The 17,946-nt window shown below is 41.1% G+C and overlaps 1 protein-coding gene across 6 annotated transcripts in view; it reads right to left on the bottom strand.

Moving 5' to 3' along the window:
- Positions 1–17,946, bottom strand: part of RBM33 (RNA binding motif protein 33) — a 101,349-nt gene that overhangs the window by 29,929 nt on the left and 53,474 nt on the right. For all 6 annotated transcript variants that reach the window (XM_048325496.1, XM_048325306.1, XM_048325397.1 and 3 more), the window contains exons 11-15: positions 14,965–15,124; positions 13,735–14,066; positions 12,769–13,017; positions 11,694–11,981; positions 3,646–4,284 (exon numbers count right to left, since the gene is read on the bottom strand). In XM_048325496.1, the coding sequence (XP_048181453.1) occupies positions 3,646–4,284; positions 11,694–11,981; positions 12,769–13,017; positions 13,735–14,066; positions 14,965–15,124 (1,668 nt within the window). The remainder of the gene's footprint in view (positions 1–3,645; positions 4,285–11,693; positions 11,982–12,768; positions 13,018–13,734; positions 14,067–14,964; positions 15,125–17,946) is intronic.

Raw genomic sequence — 17,946 nt, 5'->3', positions numbered from 1 at the left:
TACACATGTGATACTGGAATAGATGACCTAGGAAATCTGCAAAAATGAGATCTCAGAAAAAGGTTGAACAAATCTGTCAGGAATACTACTGAGTTTACCCCCCTGCCCCCTTCAAGACAAATTATTTCAACAGTCTTTTCACCCTTATTTTCTATAATTTTATGATCAAATTTTGAAGTGATTTATTAGAGTGTTTCTTTCCTACACTCTCATTGACTTTATACTTACAAGTAACTTCACCATTGACTTCAGGCTCCTCAGCAAGCCAGGCAAGTCTCAGATGTTTTATTAGTAAAATTTACAAGTATGAATACTCAGTGAATACACTGAGCTCTTGTATCTGAAAAGGACAGCTCTGAGGAAATGCCACACAAAACAAAGCACACAGGATACATCAAAAGATATCTGGGCCTCCTTGGAAAAATAAAACCAAGAACAAAACCAAAAACAAACCAACAAAAAATCCCTAAAATCCCCCCAAACCATCCCTCCCCCCAAAAAAAAAGCCCCAATCCAAAACCAAACCAGCAGCAAAAAAATTCCAAGTCCATGTGATAAAACACTGTCTCATTTTCCAGGAACATAACATTTAAAGGCATAATTAAAATGGAAAGATATTCACTTTACTGCCATTCCTGCATCATTTATATGTATATTAAAGAGGGATGGGAAAATCAGTATTTGGGGGAGGTGAAGGGTGGGATTTGTTTTAAAAAAAAAAAAGTATCAACAGACAAAATCATTACTGACAGTACCTAACATGTCACACATGTTGGTACACAGACTTAGTCTGACATACTGGAAATGCTGAATCATTTTCTACTTTCATTTTCCTGAAGCATAAGAAGTCATAAATTAAGGCATCTTATGCATCAGGAAAACTGAACAAGTTAAAATATTCCTGGAATTTACATGGCAATTCTTACAATTCCAAAAGTAAAATCCTCTCACAAAATGAAAGACCATTTTATCTTCTAAGGACCCAAGCGGTATTTCCACCTGCAGGTCGGAGATCTTCGGCAGCACTGCTGTGTCCAGCAGCACAAACAGACAAAACTCAGCCTGGTAAACTTGAGCCTGCCCTCAAGAGAAGAAGCCATTCTCTTCTGACAGTATCAGTACTCCAGAGTTCTCACCAACACACCATACTCCTTAACTGGTACACAAAAACCATCACCAGCAACACAGAACCACTGAATCCTGGTTCTACAGATGGTCCTACTAAATTAGTAAAAGTCCTTGTTACCAGTTTCTGGTTTAGGCCAATTTGGTCTAGAGTTAGTACAGTTCTGGACTCAAGCAGCTCCTTCAGCTAAGAGCTCTCCAGTGGTGCAACAGGAGGGACTTGCCAGGCCTTCACTTGAACCCAGTGAGCTCCAAAACGGAACCTGCATTGTGTCTAATCGTGAGCCACCTCACTTGTACAAGTGTATTCAAACCACCTCTGCACAAAAGGGCCCAAGAAAGGAAAAGGCTACAAGGGATTATATGGAGAGCAAAGGCAGGGATGCTTAGCTGCAGGACAGAACCAGCACATACAGGTAAGGGATACCACCAACCACTTTGCCAAAGGCAGGGAATTAGAGGAAGCACTATTACATGCCAAGGAGAATGGCTAGGGAAAATGAGATTTGGCTTTTGCTTTATATTTAGTGCTCAGGCAAAAGTTGCAAAAATAAATAAAGCATGTGGCAGGACTAAAGCAGTGGAAACTAAATATTATCTCCAGTCGTGCTAGTATTCGGAGTCCAAGCACCTTTTAACTCTTCCTTTAAATCCTGTCAAAAATGGACTAGAAGATTGTCTGCCCTGCTGCTCAGTGTTTATTTTTTTCCTTGTGTGGTCAAATAAAGTCACAGATTCAGCTTGTCACTAACTGATTAAAAATTAATCAACTATCTTGATCAGTCTTAACAGCTGATTGCAATGCTTGCTTTCGCTCTCCACAGTTGGAAGGAAACTTAAAATGCCCATGGCAACATGAAAACTGACAAAGGCTACATGTAAAGAACCTGCTTCACCTTGCTGAAACCTCAGTATCTGAAAGTTAAGGAGGACAGAGTAAATCTGCTTCTGTGCACAATGAAAGAGGAGTTACACATGCATTTAATGAAGCTCATTGCTCTTGCTTACCATGAGACTTATCTGAAACAAATAATTTATGGTCTTCTGAAACAGAGCACTGTGATAAAACTATTTCATTGTGAATGCTACTGTGGGCATTGATAACTATTTGTTACGAGGAGCTGCATACAGTTGTGACTGGCATTGTTTTGTTCCACCACACAATAAAAGAAGTTGTGCATGACTCCTTTATTCACTTCTGCATTAATCACAAACCTGTCATACCTCTTGCAGGCCACTGGGATTCCTGCAAACATACTTATATATAAATATTTTTAGCTCAACAGAATTAACTTCTTTCAGCTTTCTGTACTTTATTCTTCTGTACTTAAGTTACCATGTCTGAGGAATTAGAGCTGACAACAATGTGACATGCAGGATGTCTGTGTAGTCAATAATGCCCCGTATGTTAATATTTGGAAAGACCACACAGTCATCATGCAATTCACAGTTCTGAGCGTATTTAAGTTTTATGAGCTGTAGAAAAAAGTTAATAAAAACTAGTTAAGATTCTGGCATTTAAACTTCCTCCCCATTTCTACAGAGTAAAGCCTACCCTCCAAGCCCTTGTTCAGTCCGTTACACACTGTTTTGTTTTCCCAAATAATGCTACAAATAATTTAAAAGCATTCTTCCAGAAAAACACCTCCAATGTGCTGCTACATCACATCATTCTTTCCTTCTCAGTATAAACCCAAGGACAGACTTCACTCACTGACAACATGATCTCAATATGTCCCCTCATCTTAGTTTCTTTAGAGCCCTAACAAATTAACTTGTCTTTTCATTAAGACAGAAGAAATTTGATCAAGAGACTTTCTAACCAAAACACCAGATTTTAAATAGTCACACTGTCCTCAAGACAATCATTGTGAGTCCTCCACACTAGTGCTCAAGGGACATACTGCAGATAAAAGACCCCTCATCAAGAGATAAGGAAATCTCATTTAGATGCAGAAGTGAAATGGTAATGTTTTAAACCCAGCCTCTAACAGAAAACATTCCCCTCCAACATACTGCTAAAATTAGTTTCATAACATGCTTCCCAAGAAAATAAAAAGAATCTTCCCTTGAGTACAGAATCACACACATCTGCACACAACTAAGTTAGGTGGCTTCACCTACCAAATAAGAAGGTCCTTTTTAACCAAACCTTAATTAAATACAGCCACCCAAACCCTTTTCGCTGAGCAATTATCAGACCTATCAGCCTTAAGCAAAAGGAACTCAACTGAGCTTTCAGATTTCAGTCTCCAAGTTACAACTTAAAAGAAAGGAGTATTTCTATGTGATTTCATTGGTAACTGCCTGGCAGTAAAGTATTACAGGAAGCACTAATTTTTTAATAACTGCTAATAAATTACAGTTCTGAAAATATAATATATGGACTATTAGGTGTGCTAAACCTGTTACTTTCCTCACCAGCTCAGGCCCATTTTTTATTTTGGCGTTACACAGAGTCAAACACACAGAAACAAACCACGAGGAGACACAGAGATGAGATGAGCCTTGTAAACTTACCCCTCCTGACAACTTAATCACCCTGACTTTGCTGCCGACATGGGGCCCATCACTACCACTGTTTGTCCGCTGCATGACAGTCCTTTTCACCCCTGGCTTCTGCTCCTGGGGCCTCGCAGGGACGGAGGCCACTCGAGCCGCCTGTGGCGTGGGCAGCGCCGCTGCAGCAGGTTTGGTCTGTAACACTTTCTGTGGTGCCTGAGGCTGACTCGCAGGAACTGTTCTAGTTTGCCTCAGCTGCTTCACTGGCTTCATCTGCTGTCCTTGGTACTGCCCATCCCCTGCGCCCTGGGGGAAATCTGTGGGTTTGGGGTGGATGTTTGCAACTACCGCGTCTTGCTTTCTAACAAGGAGTCTGTTTTTCACGTTGTGCCTGGTCTGCAAGCCGGAGTGGGGGATGTAGGGGCTGCCATTGGTGGGGAACTCGGAGGAGTCCTCCTCGTGCTGCATGTAGGACTGCTGGGAACACGGCTGCTGCTGCTGCTGCTGCTGCGCAAGTCTCTCCAGCAACTCTCTCTTCCTGGCCCCAGCCTGCTGCTGCCGTCTCAGCTCCTTCTGCTTCAGGATCTCCTCTCTCAGGCGCTTCTGCTCTTCTATCTTCAAACGATACAACCGAGTTTCTTCATCTTCGTCTGGATACTACAAAGGAAAATACAAATGAATTTATAAAATCCTAAAAAAATGCCCAGCTTGGTCAAAACAACAAGAAATTGTTTCAGATGTTGTAAAGCTGTAACTCTGAAGAGCTTTTTAAATTTCCCCTGATACCAAAGCAAGGCTATTAGTGGAGTGTATCTGCTGCTAAGGTTTATTTGCTATTCATTACAGACAAACAGCTCAGATCTGGCTTAGGACTCAGATATACTACTTCCTAGACAGAAAAGCTTTAATACCACTTCAGAAATCTGATCAGAATACTTAAAAAAAATAATAATAATAAAAAAAGTTTTACAAATTGGAACTAATTTAAAAGTTTCCAAAACCAATTAAACTATTAATATAATTCAAGATATCAAAATATGTTTCAAATAGAAGGTAACAATACAGAGGCAACCCACTGTCACACAGGTTTTATCTTGCTCTTTTCTGACAAAGTAACAAAAGGTAGGGTGGTAAATGACCTGAAAGGCCCTGATTAGAACTATTGATTTTTCTCACAGAATTTTCAGCCTGATCTCAAACTCATTTGTCACACAATAATTGGTTATAATGAACAGCACAAGTCAATCTCTCTGACCTTGAACTCATGCACTCTCTTCAGAATCAAAATGTTGCCAAATGCAGTGTTGGAATATTAATGGTATATAGAGAAAGCCTTTAATATTCCAGCCCTGGGCCCCTCTGAAAGTACTGCACACCATCAAATAACCTTTCTAAAGATTCCTCAACTCTGGCAGAACAGGTTCTATGAAAAGCTGTATAAAAATGGACAAGAATCAAGGAAATGCAGATTCTCGTCATCCTGGAAAAGAAATCAAATGCTTCTTGCAATAAAATCACATATATTTTTCAATATTAGGAAAGGAACTTTTAAATTATATTACTTCTCTCTTTTCAACCACTTCAAATATTAAGTTAGACTTATAGAGAATGCTTACAAATGGTAATGAGCACAACATTCTACTCAAGATGTATTAATCACCCCTAACAACAGCCTCTCTCTCTTCACATGCTGGTAAATGAATGCATAAAGAGTGTTAAAATATTTCTCAAAACCTGGGAATCTGTGATGAACCTTTATGTATCTTGCAGCAACTCAGTGCAAACTGTTGTCAACACAACTGCCATTTATTGAGCATATGTGACCCAAATCTGTGACCTGAGGTTTTTGGTTTTGCTTTTTTTAATATTCAAGTGCTTTTAGTCCTGGTGCACCCTAGAATCCTCCCCAACCCAAGTCAAAACCAAGCAGAACAGATTCAGCCGTAATATTGGTTTATGGATGTGAAAGCCCAGATTTGCACTCACAGCACCCAGATGCACAAATCCTGAATGCTTATTTCCTTCAGCTGTAGCTGCTTCTTCCCTGAACAGGTATTGACTGGGATTATTCTCACAGTTACTAAAAAACAGCTCATTGTCTCAGATTAGAAGTCTAATTAGAAGCCTAAACAATGGCTAAATAAGACTAACCAAATTGCATTTTTTACGATTTGTATTTATTTTTTAAGTATGGGTTGTAGTTCAGGGATGAGGTCTAACACAGTCCTTTGCATGAGAATGCTACATTTACCCAGAAGTTCTTATCTTTATCTATACTGTGTGGAACATGATGGTGGTGATTAATAATCACTGTGACAACTAAATTAGATGTCTGTGTTGATGAGAAACATACCCAAATATTTCATCTTATATTGACAACTAGAGATGCTGAATTGTAGAAAAAAATATAGAAAATGACCCTTATGAAATACAGGGAAAGATTAAGACCCTTAAGAATAGCTTGCAAAGGATGAGAAAACAGGTAAACTCCAGCTAGGATCTGCTGTTATGCAGATCCTGATGCAATTAATAAAATTTTCAGTCATTTTCAGAGACACTAAGTATCACAGTTACTGAAATTGTCCAAAGAGAAAACTTGCTTCACTTAATGAATTAGTTTATTCACGCACTTTGGTTTAGATCATAATATTCTACAATTTATCTTAACAAGCCTGACAGATGCCATGAGCCAATACCAAGTTCACTTTTGGAGGCAGCTGTGTGATTTTTTTTTTCCCCCCGTATGTTCAACTGGAACACTGCAGCACAAGTCTGCAGGCGACCACTTCTACCAGTGCCCCTTATTATCAAGGATTTGCCTGCTCATGCTATCACCTAACAAGTTCTGAAGGCCTTGGGAGATGTAGATCACAATGTGGTAAGCTCAGAACACCAACTCAAAGGTTACACACAGCAGCAGAGAGATGTGTACTTGCAGCACACTTAAATGAGTCCTGCCAGCAGACAAGGAATGAACATCCTGAGGGACTCTAATACATCCCTGCAACAGCCCTTGGACAGATACACTAATTCCAACTATGCCAGAATTAAACACAGAAAAGATGACTGACAAACTCTATTACCAACACACTTGCAGTTAGAAGAATGCTTAGCAGAATATTCACTGTCAGAATATTCAGGCAACTTGATCTCAAATATAATCCGTAACCTTCCTTTCTGAAACTCAACTCAAGAAATTAGCAATGATCCTAGGAAGTCAGTCCCTTCTTAAAGGGTAAGCTTGAAAATCAAGGGCCAAGAGCCCTTAGGTTATATGACAACTGCAGATCAGTCTGTCAACAGGCTAGAGGTAGACCCATAAGCAAGTTACTAGTACTGTTAAATTCTAAACAAAAATACCCTTGCAGCTAGAGGAAGATAATATAAAGGCCCTGTGATGATTAACAAAATATCTGCATTAGAAGTCAGGTTTAACTCAATTTAGTTGTACAATGACCCAACAGTACAGACTGAGAAGGACAGCAAACTCCTTACCAGGATGAAACAGGGGCAAGTAAATCCCCTTCTCCTCAGCTTTAAGAGCACCTTATATACACCACCCTAGAGAGTGGGGATATATATGTGATGTATAGTACATATAATGACCTACAGTATGTAATGAGGACGTTCAGCATATGGAACAGGCAAGACAGGATCAAGATGAACACAGGACAATGCCTACTGCTAATGATTTTCATCCCATTAGTTTAATAAGCCCCATATAGATTTCTCCAACAAACAACAGGATTGCCAAGGAAAAAAGAAGAAGGCAAGGCAAGCAAGCATTGTGCCTACAGAATCAACTGGGAGAAAGTACACATCCTTCAAAGTTCAAACCATTATAATTTTCACATCCTGTGTCTGGAAGCAACATTATCTGTAGGTGAAAAAGCAGAAAAACATGGAGCAGCCTTTTCCCTAGATAAACTATTAATCTTCAAATGTTTTGGGTAGAAAACTTCACAACATGAAGAAATGGTGCATCATGCAAGTACATGGCTCCTCCTTTTACAGGAGGCTAGAGAATACAAAAGGCCAGAGATGCACTTGGTTCTGTGGGGGTGGCTTTTTTTGTGCCAGGTTTTGAGAGTTTGTTTTCTTTTTCCTTTTTATTTTTTTTTCAAGTGGAAATTCTCATCCATCTTTGAACAGCTTGAACACAATGCATTTCACTGAGATTTGAAGGCAGACTGAGCCTTAGCTGTAGGTTTCTCTTCTGCCTAAAGGTCCAAGGCAGCTTTGATGGAAAGCACCAAAAGAAAACGTTACAGGCTGCTTTTCTGAATCCAGCTGAAGGGCACCAGCAAGAGAAGCAGCAGTCTCACATCCTTCTTCTGGGGAACCTAGAATGGCACTGTGGACTTAGGAAAAGACAGCAAAGACACACTCTAAAACAAGGGATTAAACTTTCCATTGAAATTTTAGTCCTAGTATCAGTAGCTTGCTTTTTGTATAGTGAATTAAAAAGAAAATTTAAAACCCCATGTTTTTTCAGAGGTCTGCAGCATTAATTGCCAATTAATAGAACTAAATGCTGAGTCATAAGAACCAGACACTGTTAATGTTCTGGTTGGCTCCCAAGGAACAAAAAAGGAATCATGCAACCAGGCTCACTTGTGTGTCTCAGTAAAATGGGTGCAAGAACAGAGCACTCAAAATGGTTTGATCTGTGGCATAAACACAGATCTATTCAGCAGGCTTGCCTTTATTTTTTTATGCTGTAACATTAAAAACATAAGAGACTAGAATAATTCGTTCAAAAATTTATGCCAAGTGTTTGCAAAAGGTACAGCCAGGGCCAAATTGCATCATTTAGCTGCTTGTGTTCAAACCCACAAAATATCTGAATTAAAGGGTACCTACATATATACACTGTACATTTCACATTGCTGATAACATCAGCTCCTGAACGTGAGGAAGGTATGAGACACCCTACAAAGCACAGGTGCTGTACATCTTGGACAAACAGGGAGAGACTAAAGAACAAGGTTACAAGTTACTCCAAGAAGCACACTGCCCTCTTGCCAACTTCCAATTGGAAAAAAACCCCAAAACTTGTGATAAGACTCTTCTAAGCACAAGACGGGAGGTACCATTACAAAATTTTGGAAGACAAGCTATCTCAAATGGAGAAAAATCAAATTGAGTCATTTTCAATTTTTTAGGTAGCTTAATTCCAAAAAGATAAAAATATTCAGATACATTTGATCTAGTAATTTAATGCAGCAACTCTTTTCTATATTGCAAGCCTTGTTAAAAAAGACAGCAACATAAAATCTAGCAACTAAATTTTACAATTTACTGGATTTGGAAAAATGGTATATGAAGGTTTTCTTTCAAGTACATCAAGGACATTAATCCCAATATAAGTACTAACATCAGCACACCTATGATTATGCAGTGCTCTACTAATTTCCTTCCTGTTCTGAGCTCCAATATCCATTTCCCCTAAAGATATATCACCTTTCTCCATTCTCCCTCTTTAACCTCAAAAATGCTTAATACTGCCTTAATTCCTCTTATCCTAAGCTGACTTCAACAGGAGCAGCATTAGGCCCACATCATCCAGACTTTCCTATTTCAATGACAAAATGATCTTTCAGACTGAGGATATACAAGTTTAAATCCTGGGGAGTAAGAGCTATTCTGAACAGGCATTTAAGGTCAGTATTTTGCAGCCTCACAGGAACAGGAACACAAGCATTCCATTAACACACAGTTTTTAATCTTCTAGTCACTCATGTTGCAAATCTTTCAAATATCTATATTTAGGGTGAGCAAAACTTCTAACAGCCAATATTGTTATTTTTTGGTGCTTCCTGAATGATAGGCTGCTCACAAATACAGCCACTGACTCTTTAGGAAGAAAGATGCAAAGAGAAGTCTTAATTTTCCAGTTGAGGACACTTGCAAAATAACCTGCCCGATTCAGTTATGTGCCATACAGCTAGAAAAGGTGACAGAACTTAACTCTTTCTCATTGTCATCGAAAGCAAAAGAACAGGATGAAGTCAGCTAATTACCAGAAAAAACACACAAAAAAGACTGGAAAACATTACAATCTGCCTAAGGAGAGATATATAATAACTTATTCTGCACTGTTGTTGTAATGTAAGATTAAATGCTTGTAAATGAGCATTCTTAGTGCACCATTCCCATCTGTAGGAGTGACAATAAGCAGGAGCAGTGAACAAGACCTGCAGTGGCACAGCAGAAGTGGGACAACTGCTACTACACTGTTTGCAGCACCATCCTCTGTTCAGGTGTGCTTTGGAAGGAGAAGGTTCTGTGTGCACACATTCACACTCTCCTAACGCTTGCCAAATTTGTCTACAAAGGCTTTACTAGGAGACATCATTTTTTCCAATACAACTCTGGTTTTTTATCCTGCTTTGCAAAAACTTGCATAAAACAGGTATCAGATTTTTTTTCAATGACAGTTTTGACAGAGAAATAAAGAGAAAGCTTTATTTGTAATACACCAAGAATTCACACAAGTAAGATTAGTTCATTTGATAACCACAAGCTAGAGTGTGTTTAAAACGTAAAATGGAGACAACAAGATGACTGCTTTGGGGCTTTTTGGTTTTTTCTTAGTTTTCTAGTTAATTTAATTAAAAATTTAAAAATATTCTTATCCTTTTCTAAATACTGCCAGAGATATTTTGGAACTGATGCTTTAATTTTCATATGACTACACTATGAATAACTTCAAGATGTTTTAGATGGGGAGGCCTGTGGCTGATTTTTCAAGACTTACCTTACTAGTGGCCTGAAAGACAGGGGCTTCTCTATGAGGCACTGCATTTTCTGTGACTGAGATTATTCCAAGAGACTGAATTGAGGGGAAAGAGATTACTTAAATATTTTTCCAAAAAAGGTGAAAATTAAAAGCTAAAAAACGGATTTTTTTTTCATTTCCATTGCAAAGCCAGTGCACAAGAGGTGAAACACTGGTAGCTTTGGGTTTCTTCTGTGCCTCATTCATGGAAATTAGTTATGACCATCCCTAATTCAAGAACAAGATGAAAAGCTAATCATGAGCAGCTTAAAAGGAAGACAGCATTATCACAATTAAAGCTTTCAACAGTTGTTGAAGAAAACCTGGTCCTTGAGACAAGACTCATGGTTAACTGCAACTATAAAGATTTACAGTTCTTCACAGAATAGCCTGACAAAGCACACAGGGTGCATTTAGCCATCATGCTCAAGATAAAGAGCACCATCAGTCCAATCCTACCCACTCTCTCCAACCAACAGAGCTCCCAGAGTCTTCTCTAGCTGCCAGGAGACCTGTGCAGGGAAACGGTCATCTGTTCACGCCACACAATCCAGTGGAGCTGAAAACACTGGCATCTCATTTTTTCAATTGTGCAGAGTACCAGCAGAGCAAACAGCATCACTTTCTCCAAAATGGAAAACTTAAAAGCATCTCCTATTGTCCCTCACACAAAAAGGTTTCATAAAAGGGAGAGTTTCTTTTTCAAGAGCAAGAAGCTCCACGGACAGCACAGCTAAGAACTCCTGCATGAATGCTCAAGGCCTAGTAGAGACTGAACAGCCTAAAGGAAAACAGCAAGAGAAAGACAGCTCTCCAAATAGCCTACTTTTTTCTTTTGAGGCATACAGCATCATACAAAATGACAGAGAAGAGGCTTTCAGACTTAGAAAGAGTAAGACTTAGAAGAGTAAGATCACCTGAAAATAAAATAAATTGTAATTCCCCAAGATAAAAATGGGCAAAATGAGTATTTCAGAGGCTTGTATCACTGATCACCTTTCCCTAGTAGAAATGCCTCTTCTCCTGCAAAACAGATTCGTCGCAGCCCTGCCAACCTTCCAGACCTTTTATATCAATGGAGACTGTTTCTGCTATTGCAATAAAAGAGAAAAGTGCAATTCAGAAGGGAGGCCTCTAGTGGCACCAAAAAATATTTGGTGGATAATATACTAAGTGTGCTTTCAGTTCATAAATCAGACTAGAAAAGTTTTTTAAAGGCAAGAGCTTTGTTTCTTGTTTGGTTGTTGGTCTTTTGCTCAAAAACAACAACAAAAACCCCCCTTACCTCTGGTTCAGATTTTCCTTCTGACTTTGCCTGGCCCACTGGTGTGATTGCTTTAGCTTTCATCTCAGGCCTTCCCTGGGAGTTCACACCACCAGTGACAGGCTTGGTGGCAGACATGGTGCTGGTAATGGGTTTGACCTGAGCAGCTGGGGTGGAGTTCCGCCTGTTGTTGCTCATCTCCATGGCGTGGGATGGGGCTATTGGCAACTCACGCAAGTTGCTGTTCCTGGGAGCAGTCGACTGAAGCTGCTGATTCGAACGCTTGACAATATTCTGTGATGGGGTACTCTGAAAAGCAGAAAAGAAAAAAACTGCTGACTTCCACCACAAACCAGGCTGAAGTTGTTTTGGTTCCACATTTTCCTGATTTAGTTAAGTTTGGGAAAACAAGCTTTGTGAAGAAGCACAATATTTTTAATGTCAGAAAAAAAACCCCCAGAAATTAGAACGCTTTAATAACCTATTTTTCTAATTAAAAGCAAAACTTCATCTCACTTAACACCATTCTGAGAAATCGGCTTCACTGTGTGATTGACTTTCCTAATCAAAGCAACTATGCTAAACTATAGTTACCTTGTCTTGAGCACTGCTACAGACTGTTGTGCTACCAAACCTACCAAGATGCAGAATAAGCTGCATGGGAGGAAACTCACAAGACAGGGGAGGCACTACCTGAACCAGAAAACTGATTAGCAGTGGTACAGAGAGGCCTTCACATGGAAAGCATGTCAGAGAATTAGGCTCCCACACAATCACAGACTACCAGCAGTTGTAAAGTCTTATTAAGCAGATCTATCCTTCATAACCCCTTCATTGCTAGTTCTTGGGAAACTGCAACATCTCCTATTGGATCCAAATCAAAAAGAACACTAAAGATGAGAGGAGAAAAGATATACATGGTATTTTTCAATGTAGATTATAAAACAATCAAGGCAGAAAATGAGCAAGAAATGATGAAAGTAGAGGAAAGGGCAGGAAGGGAATAAATAGGACTGAAAAACCATGCTGGCGAGTTTTGTAATCTGCACTTACATGCCTGCTTCCCACGCAGGACACTGATATATGTGACACTTACATGCCTTGGCTTCATTGGACCCTGTCGTGGCTGACACTGCATCCTGTTGTTATTTGGCTGCTGCTGCGTGGCTTGCATGTGAGGCCTGAACTGTGGCTGGTTCATGGGCATCAAGGGCTGCGGAGGCCCTTGGAGATGGTGATGGTGTTGCTGCTGCTGCTGCTGGTGATGGTGCTGCTGTTGCTGCTGGTGATGGTGCTGCTGAGGCTGAGGTTGTGGCTGAGGCTGTATTGGAGGATGCATGGGACCCTTTGCATGAAGAAAAAAATATTTTAGTTTCAAGGTAATAAACTCCTGAAAAGCAAATCCAGCCTCCTGAATCCTTAGAACTATAAGCAGCTACGAATCAGGTTAAACAAAAATCATAGAGAGTAAAAATACAGACTAACAGAAGCAGTGTAAGGTTGTTCTACACATAAACCTGTGTAGGCAGCAGCTGAAGTGCAAACAGACAAACTCAAGGGTTCCTGCCCTCTACACTGTTTTCTAACGACGTTTATCCTGCCCCTCTGCACATCCCCAAAGCGCTGCCCCACTTCAGCGGTGCCGCAGAGCTCCGTACCCGGGCGGGCGCCGCTGCCGGCAGAGGGCACTGCCGCCCCGCAGCACCTGGGAACACGGGCCGGGCACCGACCGGGACAGGGCCGGAGAGAGACCGGGAACACGGGCCGGAGAGAGACCGGGAACACGCGCCGGAGAGAGACCGGGAACACGCGCCGGAGAGAGACCGGGAACACGCGCCGGAGAGAGACCGGGAACACGCGCCGGAGAGAGACCGGGAACACGGGCCCGGCACCGACCGAAGAGGGCTGGAGAGAGACCGGGACACGGGCACAATAGTGGGACACTGCAGCAGGGAGAAGATCCATCACTCGCCAGGCACAGCAGTAAGGGCGTTACAGGGCCATACCCCTCGGACCTGCAATCCCAATGGCTCTGGCTCTGTTCCTGCCCCTGGCCCCGTACCTGCATACTGGGCTGCGCGTGCGGGGACAGGAAGGGCTGTCCCGGCGCCTGCAGGAACTGCTGCCGCGGGGGGATGAAGGGCCGCGGGGTGGCAGAGCCCGGCTGGTTGAAGTGCAGGATCCCCACCGGGCCCTGGGGCTGCATGCTGGGCCGCACCGGCCGCTCCCGGGGATACACGGGCTGCTGTCCCTGCTGGTTAAAGGCGGGCCCGGGCGGGCTGAACGGCATCGGGCTCTGCGTAGGTACAGGATGGGCGCTGTTAAGAAGCGGGGGAGGCGGTGGCGGTGGGGGGCTTCGCTGCTCAAACAAGGGGTGACCTGGGAACCTCGGATCTGTGGGAAGGAAAGAACTGATTAAATGACAACCTCCCTGGGACACAAACACATTTCAGAAACATAGAGCTCTATTCTGTTTTGGAAAGTAACCTGAAATTAGCAGAATGCAAAACTGTATGGGATGTTTTAATTATATCAGTTACCCTCAAGGTTATGTTTATCTTGTTCCTGCCACTTGTGTATAAAAGGAATTGATCCATGAAAGACCAGCACAACTGGTACTTTGCTGGAATCAGCAATACCTTTTGGAAATTCTACTTTAATAAAATCAATGAAGGATTCCAGTGATTATAGTTTAAAGCACAGAAGAACTCATAAAACATTGACACCATCATTGTACCACGACCAGGTACATAGCACATTTTTACGTATCAAATGTGTGTAAAATGTCTGTAATATGCTGTATACACACACATTACATATATGTGGTATAAACATAAACATGCACTTACTCTCTCTCTTTGGTTTGCTAGGCTTTATCACTGTAGCTAACCTTAACAGATTTCTTACATTACACACTGAGTCCAGGCGGTTTTAAGACTTACTAATGGAAACCCAAGTGTATAGAGAGTACTTATCCAAAATATAACAAAGTGCAACAACTTCATTGCTACAGCCACTTAGATATTAATTATTTTTGTGTCTATATAAATATCCAGATTCATGGCAGTTACAGGTGAAGACATATAAAAAAAAGGTAAAAATCCACATAAAAAAAAGTAAAAATATACACAACAACCAGAATTTTTGGCATGTACCAGCCTGGCTACATCACAAAGGATCTTCCAGCCTTCAGGTTCTTCTGAACACTTCACGTTGTGGTATATGCAGTCACAGTGCAGAGTCACTTTACAAAAGGTGGGTGTTATTTGTTAATGGGATTGAAAATGCTTACCTGCTATGAAGAAAGGATCTCTGTCCTGAGGAGGTGGAGGAGGGAGTGGTGGAGGTGGTGGGGGTGGCCCTCTCCACTGGTCCTGGATTGGCAGCCTTGGGGCTTGTGAGAAGTTGGTAGGAACTGGTCCAGGTGTATGCTGCTGGAAGTCTGGAGGGCCCTATTTAAAAAGGCAGAATTAAAATTAAGGTTACCATGCAGAAATGTATGTATTGTCTGCTATAACTTTTTTCTTAAAAATACAATTGCTGTACGAATTATCTCCTATCACCTGTACAAACTGACAGCCCTGACTGAGTCATTCATTCACAATGGAAGATATATTAAACCCAAGTACAGTATCTTGAAATGAATTCACAAGGTTTTAATAATCAGTAGCACCACAGGAATGCCATTTCTTCTCAAGCTTATTGAAATCCATGCAATTATTGACCTTCTTTCCCATTAATCCAAAAAAATCTGAACGTCTACTTTAGAAGACATTCTTGACATTTATCTTCTTAAACCATATTATTCTTCATCATCAATTTAGCACAATGCAAGCTACAGAAGTGAGCAGCTTTACTTAAAAAAAAAAAAAGGGGGGGGGGGGGGGGAAGGACAATTTACGGCATCCAGAAAATTAAAGAAATTGTCTTTCTAAAAGAATTAAGAGGAGAGTAACATTTCTGTCTATTCACAGTTTAGCATCTGAAGCATTATAAGAAAGAGTACAAAATTTTCTTTCCTCCAGTAAGGCACTGGATTTTTTTTTCTTTTTTTAATGCCTTTGCATATTGCAGGAAGCAGTATATCAATACAAAAGCAGAACTCTGCAGAAGACAAATTTAATTGAGTAATTCACACTGTTGTTTTTTTCTATCAGAAGTTGACAAAACATATTGGCAACCTCATACACAGAATAAGCTTTGCTTCACATAAATCATATTCTCAACCATTTCCTTATTATATGAGTAAATCAAGTAAGCAATGAAAATAATCTGTGAACATCCTTGCTTCCCTCATTACAAGGATTAGGAAACCAGTGATGGGACCTGTTCTGTCTACATGTAATGCTCACCTTGAAGCTTAAACTTACATTGCTGAAGACAAGCTTTTCAAAACAGATTCCACACCAAAAACTCCGTGCTAGGCTGAAGTATGGTCATCAGGAAAGGGCCAAACAACTAAGCTGCAGTAGCTTATCTTTTATCTGTTGAGCTGCGCTCACCAAGGAAATTTCTCGCACAGCAAAAATGGCCCTGGAAACTGGACTGTACTCACTATCAAAGCAGCACAAGACAGCTGCTTTATAGTCTTCTACCAGCACAATATAACTGGGATTGGCAAGGCCCAAGTAAGTAGATGAGAGGCACCAAGGATCAGATCCATTATTAAATCTGTGGCCTTCCTGAGAACACCTGAACAGGGATATGTGAGATACTAAGACCTCTTATTTGGGAGCAAGACTGTGACTACTTATTTTATGTCATTATACAGCCATCAACTACAAATACATTATCTTTCCTAGAGATTAAAGGGTCTATATCCCCTTGCCAGTGCTTCCAGCCAGCCAGTCTCCTGTGGGTATTTCATTTAGTGAAGAGACATTACATTACACTCAAGCATGACAGTCCTCATAACATACAGTTTGTAGGAGGAGCTGCTACACTTCTGCAAGTGAACAGTTACAACACACAATACTCCTGCCACCTTGGAAGCGAGTACTGCCTTTGAATTTCACACACTGTCTGCAGACAACAGTTAGAGCAAGAGGGAGCTGTTTGGGATGGAAAAAGTGACATTTATTTGTTCCATGGAAACCTTTTCAGGCTTAGCTCAACAAGGATGTTCACTGCATTGCTCTTCCCTCATGTTCAGCAGGACAGCACTGGCTGCCTGCCAAAAGAGCAACTGAATACAAGCCTTGAGGATCCTGACCCTTCACTCCCAAACACATCTCTAGCACCAGTGCACATAGGAGCTGCCAGAGGTACTTTCAAACTAAGGTTAAATGCATTCCCTCATCTTGGAAGCCTTGGTGATAAAAGCCTATTTCTCAAAAGTACTGCTCTTACAGCAATCCCAGGGAATACACAGCCCTTCCACCTGCTGCACATCTTCAAGGGAGGCACCCAGAAAACCAACTCATTTTTAGCTATTTAGTTATTAGTTTATCACTGGACAATGCATAAGGTCATTGCAACAGTTCAACAGGGCAGTTGCACACAAGATGGTTTGAATCTTGCATCTGATTTACAGCATGTAGTCACACATCTTGCATCTCAGGACAGAACATGGTCTTGACAGACAACCTTTTTTCCCCATTTTCAGAGAGCTTGACTTGGAAGCTCTCAAATTCCTCATATTTTACCCTAGACAAATGCCTGTACATATCTTGGTCATTTGTAAAATAGCCAGAAAAAAAAAAAATTACGTGGAAACTTACTGAAACCTGGGCTAATAAATCTTAAGTGTCGCATATCTGCCAGCCGAGCTGAAGAACTGGCAGCAGCAATGATCTGTCTGGGCTTGGTTCCAAGCACCAAATGGCACTGCAGTGATCACAGTCTCCTCTACCTGCTTTTTCCAAACTCCATGTATTCTGTGCTGGTTGAGGTAACAGATCCTTAATCAGTCTCTCCCCTCACTCCCAAACTTCAGTTTTAGTGCTAGGCTGGAAGGTAACAGGCTTAGGCTACAAAATAAGCAGCCAACTCTGTTTCTCCAACCACATTTGTAACCTGGTCTCAAACATCCTCCTCAATATTAATTCCTTGCCAAATTTGCCTTACTGTCTTCCTGGTCCTGCTCACTCTTCAGATACATCCTCTCATCCCCCATCATGTCTTTCACTCTCCCACTTTCACTCCTAATCCCAGCATGGATCCAGCTTCCCAGCTTCCAGACTGCAAACTGGTGAGCTCGTGTTGTGGCAGCTGGTGAAGAGCTCCTATGTGCCCCACTCAGCCCCGATTCCTTGCCTGTACACTTACACCAGGC

Source organism: Corvus hawaiiensis, chromosome 1 (genome assembly GCF_020740725.1).
Source record: "Corvus hawaiiensis isolate bCorHaw1 chromosome 1, bCorHaw1.pri.cur, whole genome shotgun sequence".
In the NCBI taxonomy this organism is placed as follows: Eukaryota; Metazoa; Chordata; class Aves; order Passeriformes; family Corvidae; genus Corvus; species Corvus hawaiiensis.
The sequence above is the reverse complement of the archived record's forward strand: the minus strand, read 5'-3'. Positions and strand labels throughout refer to the sequence as shown.